This window comes from Boleophthalmus pectinirostris, unplaced genomic scaffold, assembly GCF_026225935.1.
Source record: "Boleophthalmus pectinirostris isolate CB_2022bp ecotype Guang Dong unplaced genomic scaffold, ASM2622593v1 HiC_scaffold_3, whole genome shotgun sequence".
Lineage (NCBI taxonomy): Eukaryota > Metazoa > Chordata > Actinopteri > Gobiiformes > Gobiidae > Boleophthalmus > Boleophthalmus pectinirostris.
Genome location: NW_026571299.1, coordinates 7,255,921 through 7,271,998, shown reverse-complemented (window position 1 = coordinate 7,271,998; position 16,078 = coordinate 7,255,921). Strand labels below are relative to the sequence as shown.

At 39.4% G+C, this 16,078-nt stretch overlaps 1 protein-coding gene across 1 annotated transcript in view; it reads right to left on the bottom strand.

Moving 5' to 3' along the window:
- Positions 1–228: 228 nt before the first annotated feature.
- mgat4b (alpha-1,3-mannosyl-glycoprotein 4-beta-N-acetylglucosaminyltransferase B) overlaps positions 229–16,078 on the bottom strand; it is a 67,188-nt gene continuing 51,338 nt past the window's right edge. The window contains exons 7-15 of the mRNA XM_055160694.1: positions 12,240–12,315; positions 11,024–11,138; positions 10,683–10,813; positions 10,394–10,514; positions 9,633–9,813; positions 8,482–8,560; positions 5,309–5,396; positions 4,540–4,652; positions 229–3,084 (exon numbers count right to left, since the gene is read on the bottom strand). Of these exons, the coding sequence (XP_055016669.1) occupies positions 3,061–3,084; positions 4,540–4,652; positions 5,309–5,396; positions 8,482–8,560; positions 9,633–9,813; positions 10,394–10,514; positions 10,683–10,813; positions 11,024–11,138; positions 12,240–12,315 (928 nt within the window). The 3' untranslated portion in view covers positions 229–3,060. The remainder of the gene's footprint in view (positions 3,085–4,539; positions 4,653–5,308; positions 5,397–8,481; positions 8,561–9,632; positions 9,814–10,393; positions 10,515–10,682; positions 10,814–11,023; positions 11,139–12,239; positions 12,316–16,078) is intronic.

Below are 16,078 nucleotides of genomic sequence, written 5' to 3'. Positions count from 1 at the left end.
AACAAAGCGAAATATTTGATCCAGGGCAAAAAATCAAGTGTACGTCAAGTAAGAAACAAACCAACCAGGATAATTGTATGGAATTGTATTGTTCATTAAAGATGCACTTTGTAACTTCTTGTCTCCATGGAGATGTTTTGCTTTGCCTGAAAAGTTTTACAGTAAACTTCACCACAGTGTTGGTTTAATTTTGTCCCAGTAAAATGATGAGAACGACAACAACCAGGCTTGATTTAAATAATATTCTTTATTACAACAGTTGGACCAAATCCAAATCCTAAAACAGAAACAGCATCGATCCAGTGCTTTTCAAATAAAAACTGTACAAACGCACTCGCTCAGACAGACTCCAGGGGGCGCTACAGGAGATGTTCTCTCATTCACACAGTTTTTTTTTTTTTTATTATTATTATTTTAAAATATTTTATTAGAAAAGTGAAACAGCACAGCAGAGAAAGGCCTCAGGAGAAGAGAGGGCAAAGTTCACTTCAGTAGTTTGTGTGTGTGCAGAGGAGAGAGACGGCGCACTGCGGGATTCTGGGAGATGTCGCCAAGGAAGGCAGAAGTGAAGGATTCTGGGAGCTGTAGTCAAGCTTTGTCAAGCTTTGGAGAAGAGAAGTGTCGGATTTGGATGAGGTGTAGTCACAAACTGAAGTGGTTGTTGTTGGTTTTGGAATATGCACAAAAGGATTCTGGGATTTGTAGTTTATTTAAAGCTTCCATTTTCAGTCTTTTTGAAATATTTTTATTGTTTTAAACTTAAAGTGGAACTAAACACAAAATAAAAACTATTTTGCTACCGAACTTTGCATATGGTGTTTGAATAGTATTATCTTGTATTCCCAGTCATTTTTAGAGCATTTTAAAAGAGGATAAAGTGCTGAAAAACTGAAAACTGAGTGAGTGCCAGTGCAATTTCAAGTACTGTATTTTTTGGACTATAAGTTGCGCTTTATTCATGGTTTGTGTGTTTCCTGCGACTTATATATTAAAATGTTCAGACTGAAGCGGCGAGAGGTTCTAGTCTTGTGTGTGAGTATCTGCTGCTCCTGTTCCTCCTGTACCACTGTCACTTGGCTCTACTGCGCATGTCTCCTGCAGAAAGAGCCTCTGTCCTGTCTGTATCATGTCAGTCGATCGCACCGTTACTTCTGCACCACTGAAAATTTAAGATTTAAACAAACTTATAAAGACGACTGAGAAAACTGAACACAAATGGCCTCAAAAAGAAAATCAGATTTTGCAGATTACAAACTGCAAGTCGTGAAATCTGCAGCTGAAAACAGTAATTGAGCAGCAGAAAGTGAGTAAGAAACACTGGGAGGATGCACCATGAAACTTTCCTGAAGTCACTGGATGGACGGACAAAGTCTGGACTTCAGTGACACCGAAACCATCCTGTCGGGATTCAGAAAGGCCGGAATAATTCTAACTGGAACTGATGCTGAGTCTGACGACAGCGACACAGAAGAGGAAGCGGCGCAAAATTTGAAACCGAGGATGAAGAACTGAATGGATTTAGTGATTTGGAGTGAGATGGAGAGTTTGTTAAACTTGTTCTGTTCTGTTGTTTATGTTATAGTTTATCTGAAGAACTGTTCATATGTGACGTTAACAGTCTGTTGTTCTCTTCTATTGTTTTTACTAGAACTTGACTTTTAAGATGAAATGTCGGCTCCTGTTTTAAGATTTTATAAAAGAAATTCCCCCCAAAAGTGCAACTTATATGTTTTTTTTCTTCTTCGTTACACAATTTTTGGCTGGTGCGACTTATACTTATAAAGTCCGAAAAACACAGTACTACATGACATCACACAGGACTGCCATGATTACAGGCAGGTTTTTCTGTGTTTACAAACGCCCCTCCTCCACCCTCACGTTCCCCTTTTGTCCTCCAGGCACTGCCCAGTTTAGCGGCTCTATTTGCAATGTGGTTGTGGGCGGAGTTTAGGTGTTTAGCTCCACTTTAAAATGATAATAACAGTGCGTACGGAACGGAAACGACAGCTGAAAAGATTCGTTTCAGATATAAGGAATTGAATTTGCAACGGCGGGTAACTCATTTCGAACTGCAGATAAAACAAAAACTTAAGCAGAACATGAAAGCTTTAAGTTGCTCAGTTGAAGGGACTTATTTTTAAGGCAAGACACTTCGACGCACACTGTTTTTGTTCAGTCGGAGTCAGGGGTTGGAACTTGTCTTCATAGCTGGAGTTAAAGGTACAGTACGTAACTTTCTGGAGGTCACCTGAATGGTTCCATGGAAGCAGACGGTTCAAATCATACGGAAAGAGACATGTTTTATAAATTACTGTGGAATATTCTACTATTTCCATGGAAACAAGCAGAAATAGGTAGTTTCCAGACTAAATAAGTGTCAGGTTTGTGTTCTCAGTTAAGAACACGTGTTTTCTATGTTTTTCAGTGCAAAAAAACAAACAAAAAAACAAACAATATGCTTTTTAGTCCAGTCTAAAAGTTACGTACTGTGGCTTTAAAATGAAAGCAGAACTCAGTAGCCTGTCCCGTTCCTCATCTGTACAGCGCCCCCTATCTAAAAAAATATATATTATAATCTTCCTAAGTGCATTTCTTTCTGTGTTTGTATATTTTAGACTTTTGTTTCACCGGTGTGATTTTATGTTGCTGTACCGGAGGCAGCCAGCAGGGGGAGGTGCAGGCCAATTTATTCACAACTTACTAGTAGTAAACATTGCACAGATTGTAAACTGGTCACTGAGTTCTGCTTTAAATTAAATAAACAATTCTACTAAAATGTACCAGTTTTAACTCCAAATTCAAACAGGTTCAAAGCAAGTTTCTCCCTGATTAAAAGCTCACTTCCACCTTTCCTTCCTTCCTTGGTCGTGTCCTAGGTTACTCCCTTGGTTGCATCCTCGGTTTGCGTCCTTCGTTGCTCTGTTGCGTCCTTGGTTGCTTCCCCGGTTACTTCCTAGACCGCGTCCTAGGCTGCAGAAGTCCGGAGTGACCAGTGGGCGGAGCTCTGTGAGAGTCTCTGAGGTATCCGTCATAACAGGGGGAAAAGGGGGCGGGGCTCCTTCATTCGGCTTTTTTAATGAAAATCTGGAATAAAACAACAAGAATAAAACATGTAAATTTGCTGCAGAGCTTAAGTCACGGTTAGTTCTATTTAAAGGTCCCAAAATGTGTTTTACCCCAGTACAGATACATTATATAAACAGCTCTTGAAGTCAAAGTTACAAAGTGTTTTATTGTCCAGTAATGGCGCTTGGCTGCTTTACTTGGCTCACGCACTGGGCAGTTTTGGAAAGGTTTTAGTTTTTGAGCTTTTAACATCACATCATGGGATTTTAACCACCATGTGCAGTTCAAAGGACACGAGTAAAGGACTGAGCTGTTTTTTCCTCATGTCCACGGAGACTGTGCTTGATGCTACAGGGTTTTTTTACACCGTATGTGGCAGCAAATGTGGCAGAAAACCTTCCAGAGGAAACACTTTGAGGGAAGGATGCATTTCATCACCGACTGAAACACCAGAGCAGAGTAAGGGCCTGTCCACCTGACGTTTTTTTGGTCGAAAAGGTGAAGTTTGTATTCGTTTTGGGCTTTTTGTTCACATGGAGTCGGGGTTTCAGGTGGGCGAAAACAGCATTCCAGTTCAGGTTCCAGAGTGGAGAAATGTGAGAACGCCGGCGTCACGTCGTCGTGTGGACGAGCAAACTGCAGCTTTTGGAAAACTATGATGTCGCGACCCCGTCATCGCCAGGGTCCTCCAATGCAAAAAAGCTGCAGCCCTCAAACTGGCCTCTGAGGACCGCAAGACCGTTGCTGAAATGTGACAGGTGTAGCCCATGGAGCGGCTCCTGTTGCCCAGCAACCGAGACACGCTGCAAACGCTAATGCTCACAACACGCACCACAGATTATGCACATGGATCAATAACAAAAATTATGCAGAAGTAATTAAACTGTTGGATTTTGAGACCAGTTTTGAGATTTTGAGAAGTTATTCTAATAATTAGTTAAAACCGAAAACTTATGTTTAACTATTGCAAAACAAAACAACTATATTTGTGGAATACATCTAAAATCAGCTAAATTATCTTAAAGTTTAAAAAACAGTGATGAGATCTGCATTATAAAATATTATTATCATTGTTAACAGCGCCACATACAGGTGTGGCAGATGTATTACATCGTTTTCACTGAGTGCTCAGTTGTCGTCTGGACGTGAATATTTATTGATCCAACACGTGTGGACGCAAATTTTTTTCAACCCGCAAAAACAAATTTAAAAATCCAGGAGCATTGTCGTGTGGACAGAGTCTAAGAGTGAGGTCTCTCCCTGGTCACTGCTGTGATGCTGCAGGACACAGAGGAGTGAACTTTTCCTCTCTTCAAACTGACACAGGATCCACTGACCCTCCCTGAGCCGTCCTCCTGTTAAACTGAGACTTTTGACTGAGACACAAAGTCGACTGGAGCGCAGCAGCTCAGCTATGTCCATTTAAATACAGTCTATGGTTCTGGCTTAATTGTTGTACTCCAGATGCCCTACCTCGCTGAGTATGACCCAGACGGGAGAGTCTGTGATGACAGTCAGCCTGATGGCCTCCAGGGGGCCGAAGGAAGGGTCCACCTCCCCCTCACACACGCCGCTGTGGAACCAGGCTGCAAATACAAACACACACAAACACACAGACACACAAACAAAGACACACACAGACATACACACACACACACACACACACACACATGAACTGTTATTACAACCACAGTATTATAACAAAAGATCACAACTACTACTAGAAACTTTGAATTACTTTGTGTATGAATTGTGCTATACAAATAAACTTGCCTTGCCTATTGATACTTTGAAACTTTATCATTTGTCTATTCCACCTTGTGATGTCATGAAGTGGCAGTTTTCAAGTAACTTTTACCTTTTGTTCAGTAGAAAAGGATGATTCCAGGGCTGAAACTATCCAAATTATTCCAATGAAGGTGTATGGAGTTTAAAAACACAGTGGAGCACTTCTTGTATCACCACATGACATCACAAAGTGGAACAGAGTGTTTTCATTTTGAGAGAAGAACTCAGTCTAAATTTTCAGGGTTTGTGTGTTAAACATGTGTGAATGAAACAAAACACAACTGCAGATCTGTTTGTGACGAGGAAACATAGATCAGAAAATAGTAGTAGTAACAGTAGTAGTAGTAGTAGTAGTAGTAGTAGTAGTAGTAGTAGTAGTAGTAGTAGTAGTAGTAGTAGTAGTAGTAGTAGTAGTAGTAGTAGTAGTATTTTTAGTATTTGTAGTAGTCCAGACCTATCCTGTAGAAGCCGTCCTCTGTGCGGTGGTACTTTGGTGTCTTGTCTTTGCTGTCAGTCAGAGCCTCCTTTTCAGCCTGCAGGTTCTGAAATCACAAACAGAATCAGTTTTATTGTCTTTGTCAGAGAATAAAACACAAAAACACCCCCCCACGGTTTGTTTTTTTCAATTTCAATTAAGAATGAAAAACAATAAAATGTGAAAACAGTTTGTTATTTAATTTTTCCATTTTAGTGTCAAACAAAAAACAGATTTTGACCTCTATTTCAATATTTAATTTAAAGTTTATTTCAAATCACACCAATCAAAAAACAGTTTCAGTGCCACAATTTTAATTTTGATATTTTATTCTCTCTGGTTTATTTGCCCCGGAAGTTCTGCTGCAGTGTCGTCCATGGATCTATAATAAAAACTAAACAAAGGAGAGTTCATCGCTGCTTCTTGTTTCTCGTCACGCGCTGCTATAAAAGAAGACGACATGTTTGTCTGCAAAACTACAACTTCTACCAGCAGAAAGATTAAAATATCAAAATTAAAATAAGCACAGAGACTGTTTTTTGATTTGTGTTGTCTGAAATAAACTCTACATTAAATATTGGAACTAGAGATCAAAATCTGTGGTTTTTTTGACACTAAAATGAAATTATGAAATAAACTGTTTTCCCATTTTATTGTGTTTCATTCTTAATTGAAATTCAGAAGAGCGAAGGGTACATGGACCCTCCACCTCGTCCATTGGTGGTTTCCAGATCCTATAACGCACAGGTGTCAAACATACGGCCCGAGGGCCAAGACCTTTAATCTGGCCCTCGGCTGATTTTCTACTAATTATATTTTCTATTAAAATCTTGTTAATTTTCTGTGGTGTTTATCACAGCAGCGTCTCCAGCGTCTCTGTACGTGGCCCCTCCCACCAGAGCAGCACAAATGAAGACTTGTCGCTCTTAAAGGACGATCGTTTTGACTGTTGACCGTGACACCCTCATCAGAAAAATGTCCAACATGAGAAAAGTGGAGCCGAGTGCAGGATTTTCCAAGAAAAATTGACTTATTCCTGTTTGCACAAGTTAATGTTAAAACATTGTGTTGAAATTGCTTTTTTTTTTTTTAAGTTTCAGGTTGTTCATAATATTATAATATTTTGTAAAAGAAAGAGTTCATCAATTAAAAAAAGATTTCTATAATAGATTTGCGTTTCTCTACACAAATATTTGAACGTATTGTTATTTTTGGGGTTTATATGCCATGAGTTTTTTGATCCGGCGACTTGGGAACAAAGTAGGTTGGATACGGCCCTCGGACCAAAATGAGTTTGACACCCCTGTTATAACGTGTCGATGTTGTACAATCAGAAGCAGAGCAAGAGACAGTTTCCCCAACAACAGGTGAGGTGATCTGTTGCAGTTGCAGCTAAACTGGCTCTGTTCAAATAAAGCTCAGATTAAAGTCTAACAAACAAAGCCTCGGACAGAGCGGTGCCTACAGTTAGCGTCACACCCCCGGGAAATGTTGACGACGTCAGCTGCAATTTATCAGCATCAGTAATGGGGAAACTGTCTCCGGCTTTACTTCTAAAGGCCAATTTACGGTCCAGCGTCAAATCGTCTGCGTCACAGAGCCTCTGCGTTGACTGACGTGCACCTCCGAAATTTTCTAACTACGCGTCAAAACGCCGCAGACAGCATTGGTCCTCCCTACCACCGCTCTGTTTACATTTCCTGTCGGCTTTTCTTTCTTTCAGTATATATTGAGAAATAATGTGTTTAGTGCAGCTTTGCGCATATGTGTTTCCGTTTTACAGAAACGAAACAAAACCGCATGGCTAACTTGCATAAACTAAGCGCTCAAAAAACAGCTCGCTCCTGGTACGTAGTCAGCTTCTGTCGGACTTAAAAAGGACACGACTCAGTGGAATATGAGTGTTCTTTCTGTGACAGAGCGGTGTTCTGCTGCTGGTGAGTCTGTTCTGTGCTTTTATCGTGTTAGAGATGGTTCATGTTAAACTTTTCAGAGATTATACGTCTGCGGGTCATACACACAGACCGTATATATGAATGGACAGATATCGTCGCCCCCTAGCGTTTTGGCAGTGAATTACACAGACCTCGACGCAGATCCATAAATCAAAAACGACGGCGACGAGGCGACAGCGGCAGTGAGCGTTGAGTCGACGCAGAACTATACTTCACCCTTAATGGTACGACATCGAACGGTCTGAACGGTCAGGTCGCATTCATCCCACCTACATGTCAGGCTCGGAGTCTCGTCAATGGAGGGAAAGCGAGGTTAGCGAGTTTATTAATATTTGGGGGGGATCGCTGCATTCAGGCCAAATTGGAGGAGTCTTATCAGAACTTTTTGAAATGATTGCTAAAGAAATGTCGGAGCGCGGCTACAGACAGTCCTGGCTCCAATGTCAACGAAAAATAAAGATCCTGCGAGACAAATACAAGGAGGCTAAAGACTCAAACAAACGAAGCGGCCGTGGACGTGTAACCTGCCCATTTTACCAAGAACTGGACCGTATTTTGGAAAACAAGCCCAGCATTTAGGCGACTTCTGTAAACACTGAGCCCGCTCATCCTCCAATGCACATGTGGGGTGTTTAAAGTTCACACTGGAGATCACGTACAAGTCGCATTTAATTGGAAATGTGAACGACCTCTCCAAAAAAAATCGGATTTCACAAAAAAATCTGAATTGAGCAGTCTGAACGCAGCCTCATATTGTTTCATATACTAACTTCTCTAATGGTAATACAATCACTTTTTTTAGTTCTTATCTTCATTTTTTTTTAAAGATTTTTTTCGTTTATGGTCGTATAAACTAAACCACAAATGAGAATGAAAAAAATTTAGTTTTTTTGGTTTTGTTTATGATTGTACAAACTAATAATAATGATAAAGAAGGCACAAAATTGATCATTTATTATCGTATCAAAATAATCTGTAGATCGTATCACTTATTTACGTCACGAGGATTTGAACCCTCAGATCAGAAGTCGAGCGCTGCACCAAAGGAGCCACTGCTGCCCAGATTGTTTTAAATATTACTGGCCTAAACAAAGCTGTGATTTAATCTGAGACGGAGAAATCGCAGGCTCCCGGGCCGCTCGTATCATCAGACCAAATGAAGCTGTGAGAAGAGGAGGAGGAGGAGGTGTTACTCACATCGAAGGGCAGAACCTCCACTGTGGTGTTGAACAGTTTGTCTCCAGGGTGCTCGATGTTCCCACTGCGGAAGAAGAACCTGGAAACAGCATTCGCACAAATATTCGGTTAGTAACAGAATGAGCGGAGAGGATCTGAGGATCTGTCTGAGAGGATTATTGGACACTGTACAACCGCTGCGCACACTCCACAAGTCAAAACAAAAGCAGCTCGTCTGATACTTCTCAAAACATCTATCACCTCTGTTTAAAACCTCATCTATTTAAAATCACTTTTAATGTTGAATCAGTTTTATTATCATGTCGATAGTTTGTCTGATTACCTTGTTTTTTTGTATGTAATCTTTTTATTTGTATTCTTAGTACAGCACCTTTGAGTCTTTAGAAAATTATGTTTATCAAATAGAGAGAGTGTGTGTTTAATTTCTACATTCAGTAAGCGTGATGTAACTTTTCTGGAGGAGATCTGCCCCCTGCGTCTTCCACAACACGGCAACAAAGAAGGAGACATCACCAGGCCAAGTTACACGTACAATCTGAGATCGCAAGCTCCCTCACTGTACAAATTCATGTTTTTTTTAAAAGTATTTTTAGCAATAAAATCGCCTTTTGAGTAACGTATTGTTTGGATTATAAGTTGTACTTTTTCTCATGGTTTGAGTGTTTCCTGCGACACTGCGGTGCGACTTATATATTTAAATGTTGACAGTGAAGCGTCGAGAGGTTCTAGTCTTGTGTGTGAGTATCTGCTGCTCCTGTTCCTCCTGTACCACTGTCACTTGGCTCTAATGCATACGTCTAATATTATTACTCTGTCTACATCTCCAAAGCTCAAAATATTCTGCTCCACCTTGTGATGTCATGAAGTGGTAGTTTTCAGATTTTAACAGCTCCTTTTGACCTTTATTTCAGTAGAGATTGTCAATTCAAGGGCTGAAATTATCCACATGATTCTAGTGAAGGTGTATGGAGTTTAAAAACACAGTGGAGCACCTCCTGTGTTACCACATGACATCACAAGGTGGAACAGAGTGAAGAACTCAGACTAAATATGCAGGATTTGCACGTTAAATATAACAAACTATAACAAAACACAACTCCAGGTCTGTTTTTGATGAGGACCTTTAACTGTCCTCCTCGTCACACTCGTACCTCTCGACCCGCACGGGGGTGAAGAAGCGGATCCGGATGAAGTCCCCGGCCACAGGGGTGAAGGCCCAGAAGAAGTCGTCCCCCTGGTAGGCCTTCTCCAGGGTGAAGTGCTGGTAGGTCTTCAGGCTGGAGCTCAGTTCTGCTGCTGGGTTTATGTGGCCTTTGTGGAGGTGCTGCTTCCCTAAACCAGGTCCTTGTCAGGTCTGGTCTAAACCAGGTCTAAACCAGGAACCAGGTCTAAACCAGGTCTGTCTAAACCCTAAACCAGGTCTAAACCAGGTCTAAACCAGGTCTAAACCAGGTCTAAACCAGGTCTAAACTAGGTCTAAACCAGGCCTAAACCAGGTCTAAACTAGGTCTAAACTAGATCTAAACCAGGTCTAAATCAGGTCTAAACCAAGTCTAATTCAAGTCTAAACTGGGTCTAATCCAAGTCTAAACTAGGTCGAAACTAGGCCTAAACCAAGGCTAAACCAGGTCTAAACCTAAACCAGGTCTAAACCAGGTCTAAACCAGGTCTAAACAGGTCTAGGTCTAAACAGGGTCTAAACCAGGTCTAAACAGGGTCTAAAACTGTGTCTAAACCAGGTCTAAACCGGGTCTAATCCAACTTTAAACTAGGTCTAAACCGGACCTGAACCAGGTCTGAACCAGGTCTAATCCAAGTCTAAACTAGGACTAAACCAGGTCTGAACCAGGACTAAACTAGATCTAAACCAGATCTAGACCAGGTCTAAACCAGGTCTAAACCAGGTCTAAACCAGGTCTGTGTACCTTGAGTTTCTGGATCTTTCCGGCGAGAGACGAGTGCACTCCCACGTGTTGGAACAGAGAGGGTTTGAAGCGGATCCTCAGATTGGCCTTTTGCCGGTCGCAGTGTTTCTGTGGAACACATCACAACAATACAACTACTACAACTACTACTACTACTACTACAACTACTACTACAACTACTACTACAACTACTACTACTACTACTGGTGCTGCTGTAAAGAGCACAGGCTACATCCAGTTTCTTTAGATACTACAGACATAAACATTTTGACTCACTGCGTCCTTCTCGGGGTTGCACACTTTGACCCACATGATGTGATCCAGGAGCCAGTCGATGGGTTTGTCTTTGTAGAACATCAACATGAACTCCACGATCATGGGCAGGTCCTCGGACTTAAACATCTTACCTGCACGAGACACATCGCACACACGGTCAGAGAACGGACCCAACCAGGACTAACCCAGAACTAAACCAGGTCTGAGCCATAGTACAGGACTAAACAAGGACTTAAACTAGGGTTAAAACTTGAATGTAAGACTTTGACATCCTCTCCTCTTCATCCTCTGACCCTCCCCTCATCCTCCAGCCCTCAGATGGTCCGGTTTGTGGGACTGACCGATGAATCCGAGTTGGGAAAACTCCAGGATCATCCACTCCTCTAACGGCTGCTGCAGAGCGAAGTTCTTCATCGTGGTGAAGTAGTTTGGACGAGCCACGATGTCATCTTCTAACTGTGGACAGAAAAACACTAATGTAAACCAGGACTAAACCGGGACTAAACCAGGGTCTAAATGAGAAATAAATCAGGTCTAAACCAGGACTAAACCAGGTTCTAAACCAGAACTAAACTAGCACTAAACCAGAACTAAACCAGGGTCTAAACCAGGACTAAACCAAAGCTAAAACTGGACTAAACCAGGATTAAACCAGGGTCTAAACCAGGATTGAACCAAGATCTAAACCAGGGTCTAAACCAGGATTGAACCAAGATCTAAACCAGGGTCTAAACCAGGACTAAACCAGGTTCTAAACCAGAACTAAACTAGCACTAGACCAGAACTAAACCAGGGTCTAAACCAGGACTAAACCAAAGCTAAACCTGGACTAAACCAGGGTCTAAATCAGGACAAAACCAGGACTAAACCAGGGTCTAAACCAGGATTGAACCAGGACTAAACCAGGGTCTAAACCAGGATTGAACCAGGACTAAACCAGGGTCTAAACCAGGACTGAACCACCAGTAAACCAGGACTAAACCAGGACCAAACCAGGGTGTAAACCAGGATAAACCAGGGCTAAACCAAGATCTCAACCAGGGTCTAAACCAGGACTAAACCAAGATCTAAACCAGGACAAAACCAGGGTCTAAACCAGAACTAAACCAGAGCAAAAAAACTGCACAAAACCAGTACTAAAACAGGGCTAAATCATTATTAAACAGGAGCTAAACCAGGACTAAACCAGGACCAAACCAAAGTCTAAACCAGGGACTAAACCAGGACTAAACCAGGACCAAACCAAAGTCTAAACCAGGGACTAAACCAGGACTAAACCAGAACAAAAAACTGAATTAAAACAGAACTAAATCAGGGTATAAACCAGGACTATATCAGAGTAAAAAAAAAAATATATATAACTAAAACAAGGCTTAATCATTATTAAACCGGAGCTAAACCAGGATTAAATTAGGATAAACCAATGCTAAATTTTGTCCCAAACTGTTACTTAATACTTTACGTTACATTTAAACATACATCTTCACCTCACCATGACCCTTGTAAAAACAATCTGTAAATGAAACTAATATTTTGTGAGTAAAGTTGACCTCTGACCTGGACGTAGTAGGTTCCTTTGGACTGTGCGTACATCATGAGGAAGCAGTAGTCCAGGTTCTGTTTGGTCCTCCACCTGCGCAAATATAAAAGAAAACACTGTAATCACTGATCACTGACTTCTCTTTCTGTATAAATAAACAAAAGAGTCTGTTTTTTTGTTTTTTGTTGTCGACAGGTTAGACTAATAATGTCACTAAAACACAGTTAAGATTTATATTTAAGATTTTTGCCAAAACATTCACTCTTGTTTTCCCAATTTGGGCATTTTTCAGCTTTTAAAAAAAAAAGAAAATTCATAACTGTAACCTAGAAAAACTCCTAATGTACATAAACATTATCTGGCAAATACAAATATAAGAAAACACCTTTATTTTGTTGAAATCATGTTTAAAATATTCTGTAAAATAAGTAATCTATTATACCGTAGCTGATTTGAATCGTGTACCATTTGGTCTTTTGAATTTCAATTAAGAATGAAAAAAAAAAAGGAAAAAGAGTTTATTTTGTTATTCTGTTTTAGTGTCAAAAAAAAAAAAAGATTTTCACCTCTATTGCCAATATTTAATTTAAAGTTAATTTCAAATAACACCAATCAAAAAACAGTCTTGGTGCGTATTTTAATTTTGATATTTTATTCTGTCTGGTTTATTTGCACCAGAAGTTCTGCTGCTTGAAGGATTTACCTGAAAAATCAGTCAGTGCGTACACATGCACATCAGTAACCCGGTTATGATCGGGTTTTTTGAGTATCCCGGTTTCTTGATGGTGCATGTAAACGCAGTAACCCGGTTTCAGTAACCCGGTTATGGCAGTATCCCGGTTATTAGAAACCGGGTTACTGTAGCTGGTTTATTCTGATAGTAACCGGGATACTTGTTGCATGTAAACGCAGTATCCCGGTTACTGCAACATAAAGTTGAGTGCGCATGCGTCCAAAAGACACTTTCCAGCCTTTCACCACAACAGTAGTGACATAAATAAATTGACCAACATAAATAAAGTGACCAAACGAGTGAAATGACTGTAAAATAAAGAGCTGCGCTAAACCTGCACACGTACAATCTGCACTCGTACGACCTGCACTCGTGTGACGCTGAAAAGCTAAAACATGAACTATCTCCTACACTCTATACGCACGAAATACACTTACCATCATTAGCACCTCTTCTGTCACAGAAATAACACACATAATCCACAGAGTCGTGTCATTTAGTCCAAAAGAAACTGATCACATCAGCGGCGCAAGGAGCGAGTTGTTTTTATCGCCGCTAACAGTTTATGCTAATTAGCCAAACGGTCTTAAGTTTCGTTTCTGTAAAACGTAAACAAACGTGATCACAGCTGAATTATCTGATCAAACGGGCTGATGTGGCTCTATAGTCTTTATGGTTTATATGTTGTAAAGTTGAGTTTATTTATGCAGAAGATTTTAATGAAGAATCTGCACAGTGGATTGTGGGAAATCTCGTAGCTCTTTAGCTTCTTATGCTAAAGGAGCTCACAGTTTGTATTTTTCCTGGTTTATGAAATTGATTTAAGTTAATTTTTGCGCCTGCGCATTTGTAAGATTATGTCAAGAAACCGGGATACTCCATTTGATCATGTACACGCGGATATGAGTATCCCGGTTTCTCAGTGCGCATGTAAACGCAGTAACCCGAATACTGACAGAACCGGGATATGGCTAATAACCGGGTTATTGATGTGCATGTATACGCACTCATGGCTGTTATGTGAACAAACATGTCTTCTTCTTTTAGAGTGTCGCATTTACTTTTACATCTTAGAAAGTCATTGTTAAACTCCATGACGAGAAACATTAAGCAGCGATAAAAATGTTTTTTTTTTTTTTTATGTATTATAGATCCATGGTTGACACTGCAGCAGAACGTCCGGGGCAAATAAACCAAAGAGAATAAAATATCAAAATCAAAATAGGCAACGAGACTGATTTTTGGTCCATGTACCATTCATTCTTTTGTATTTCAATTAAGAAGGAAAAACAATAAAATGGGGAAAGTTTGTTATTTAATTATTTTGCTTTAGTGTCAATAAATAAATAAATGTAAAAAAATGATTTTGACCTTTATTTCCAATATTTAATTTAAATAACACCAATTTAAAAAAAAAAAAAAGTCTCAGTGCCACTTTTAATTTTGATATTTTATTCTGTCTGGTTTATTTGCCTCAGAAGTTCTGCTGCTTGAAGGATTTACCTGAAAAATCGTTGCAATTTTGTGAACAAACATGTCGTCTTCTTTTATAGCGACGTGTTTACTTTCATGTCTTAGAAAATAATTGTTAAACTCCATGACGAGAAACAGGAAGAAATGATAAAAACACCGCAGCAGAACTTCTGAGGCAAATAAACCAGAGAGAATAAAATATCAAAATTAAAATTGGCACTGAAACTGTTTTTTGTTTGGTGTTATTTGAAATAAACTTTAAATTAAATATTGTAAATAGAGGTCGAAATCTGTTTGTTTGTTTGACACTAAAATGGAAAAATGAAATAACAAACTGTCTCATTTTATTGTTTTTCATTCTTAATTGAAATAAAAAAAAAAAAACAAATAGTACATGGACCAAATTCCTCCGTCCACTGTATGTAACAAACAGAACATATTTTTAGGAAAATCCCCTGGAATTACAGCGGGATGAAAACAACTGTGATTAAAAAAAAAAAAAAAAGACATTCAAATACAGACGCAGAGAGTGTAAATACAAGTGTAATGTCAGCAGGGGGCGCTGTACATCACATAACCGCTGTATACGCTCATATTTGGTCTTTTTAAACAAACTGCGTCTCTGTAAAACCCCCAGGGGTGTGACTCTCCAAACAAAGACAGACTTATTTAAAGCATCTCCTGACTCTCACATGATCACACACATAAACCAGGCTTAAACCACAGGGTCAGAGGTCAGGGGGTTACAAAAGGTCAAACTCTTTACTTTTACTTTGAACTACAATTTATGCCTGATTAGATATGGGTTAAAAATGTGTCTTTAACTTCAAAATAGAAACAGAAACAGAACAAAACGGCTTTATTTGTCTTTATGGAAACATCCTCTGCATTTGACCTAAATTTAAAGGGCCAGTAAACAATTTTTGATCTATGTTATAATTTTGTTTCCTCATCACAAACTAAATTAAGAAGATAATTAGATAAGTAGATAATGATGACAGTCCCTCGATGAACAAGTGCCAGTTTGCCTTTTGTGCAGAATAAAAGTGAAAAAAAAAGTGAAAATATTGCACACTGACCAATGTCCAAAGCTTAAAAAAAATGATAGATTGTCAGATAATTTCTTTTGGTTTAAATGTTATCTAAAATAAAACAAGTTTTGAACATCAGTCATCTTTTTAAAATCGTTTTTTTATTTTCATTTTTTATTTTTCTTAAGGTGGCCAAGGTTAAATCATAATTGTAAAATAACTTTACCCATAACATATATATATAGTTTTCTTTCTCTGAATATTTAATTTACCTATAATTTGCAAGGATTCAAGGAGCAGTAACTCAGATGACTGTATAATTTATGGTCTTCTTTTCTTTTACTTTTAAGTTGCTGCTCTTTACTTTCACACCTCCGTAACAGGGTCACCAACCTTTCTGAAACTGAGAGCTACTTCATGAGTCACACGAAGGCCAACAGTTTGTTACACTCTTCTGAAATAACAAATGTGCTCAGTTTGACTTTAGTTATACATTATTAATAATAATTAATGATAATCATCTATGTGAAGACACTGATCACGTTAATGATTACTCACAATAATTATCAACAATGACAGCGAGGTGAGAAACAGAGATCAATATTCAGCAGTTTAATTT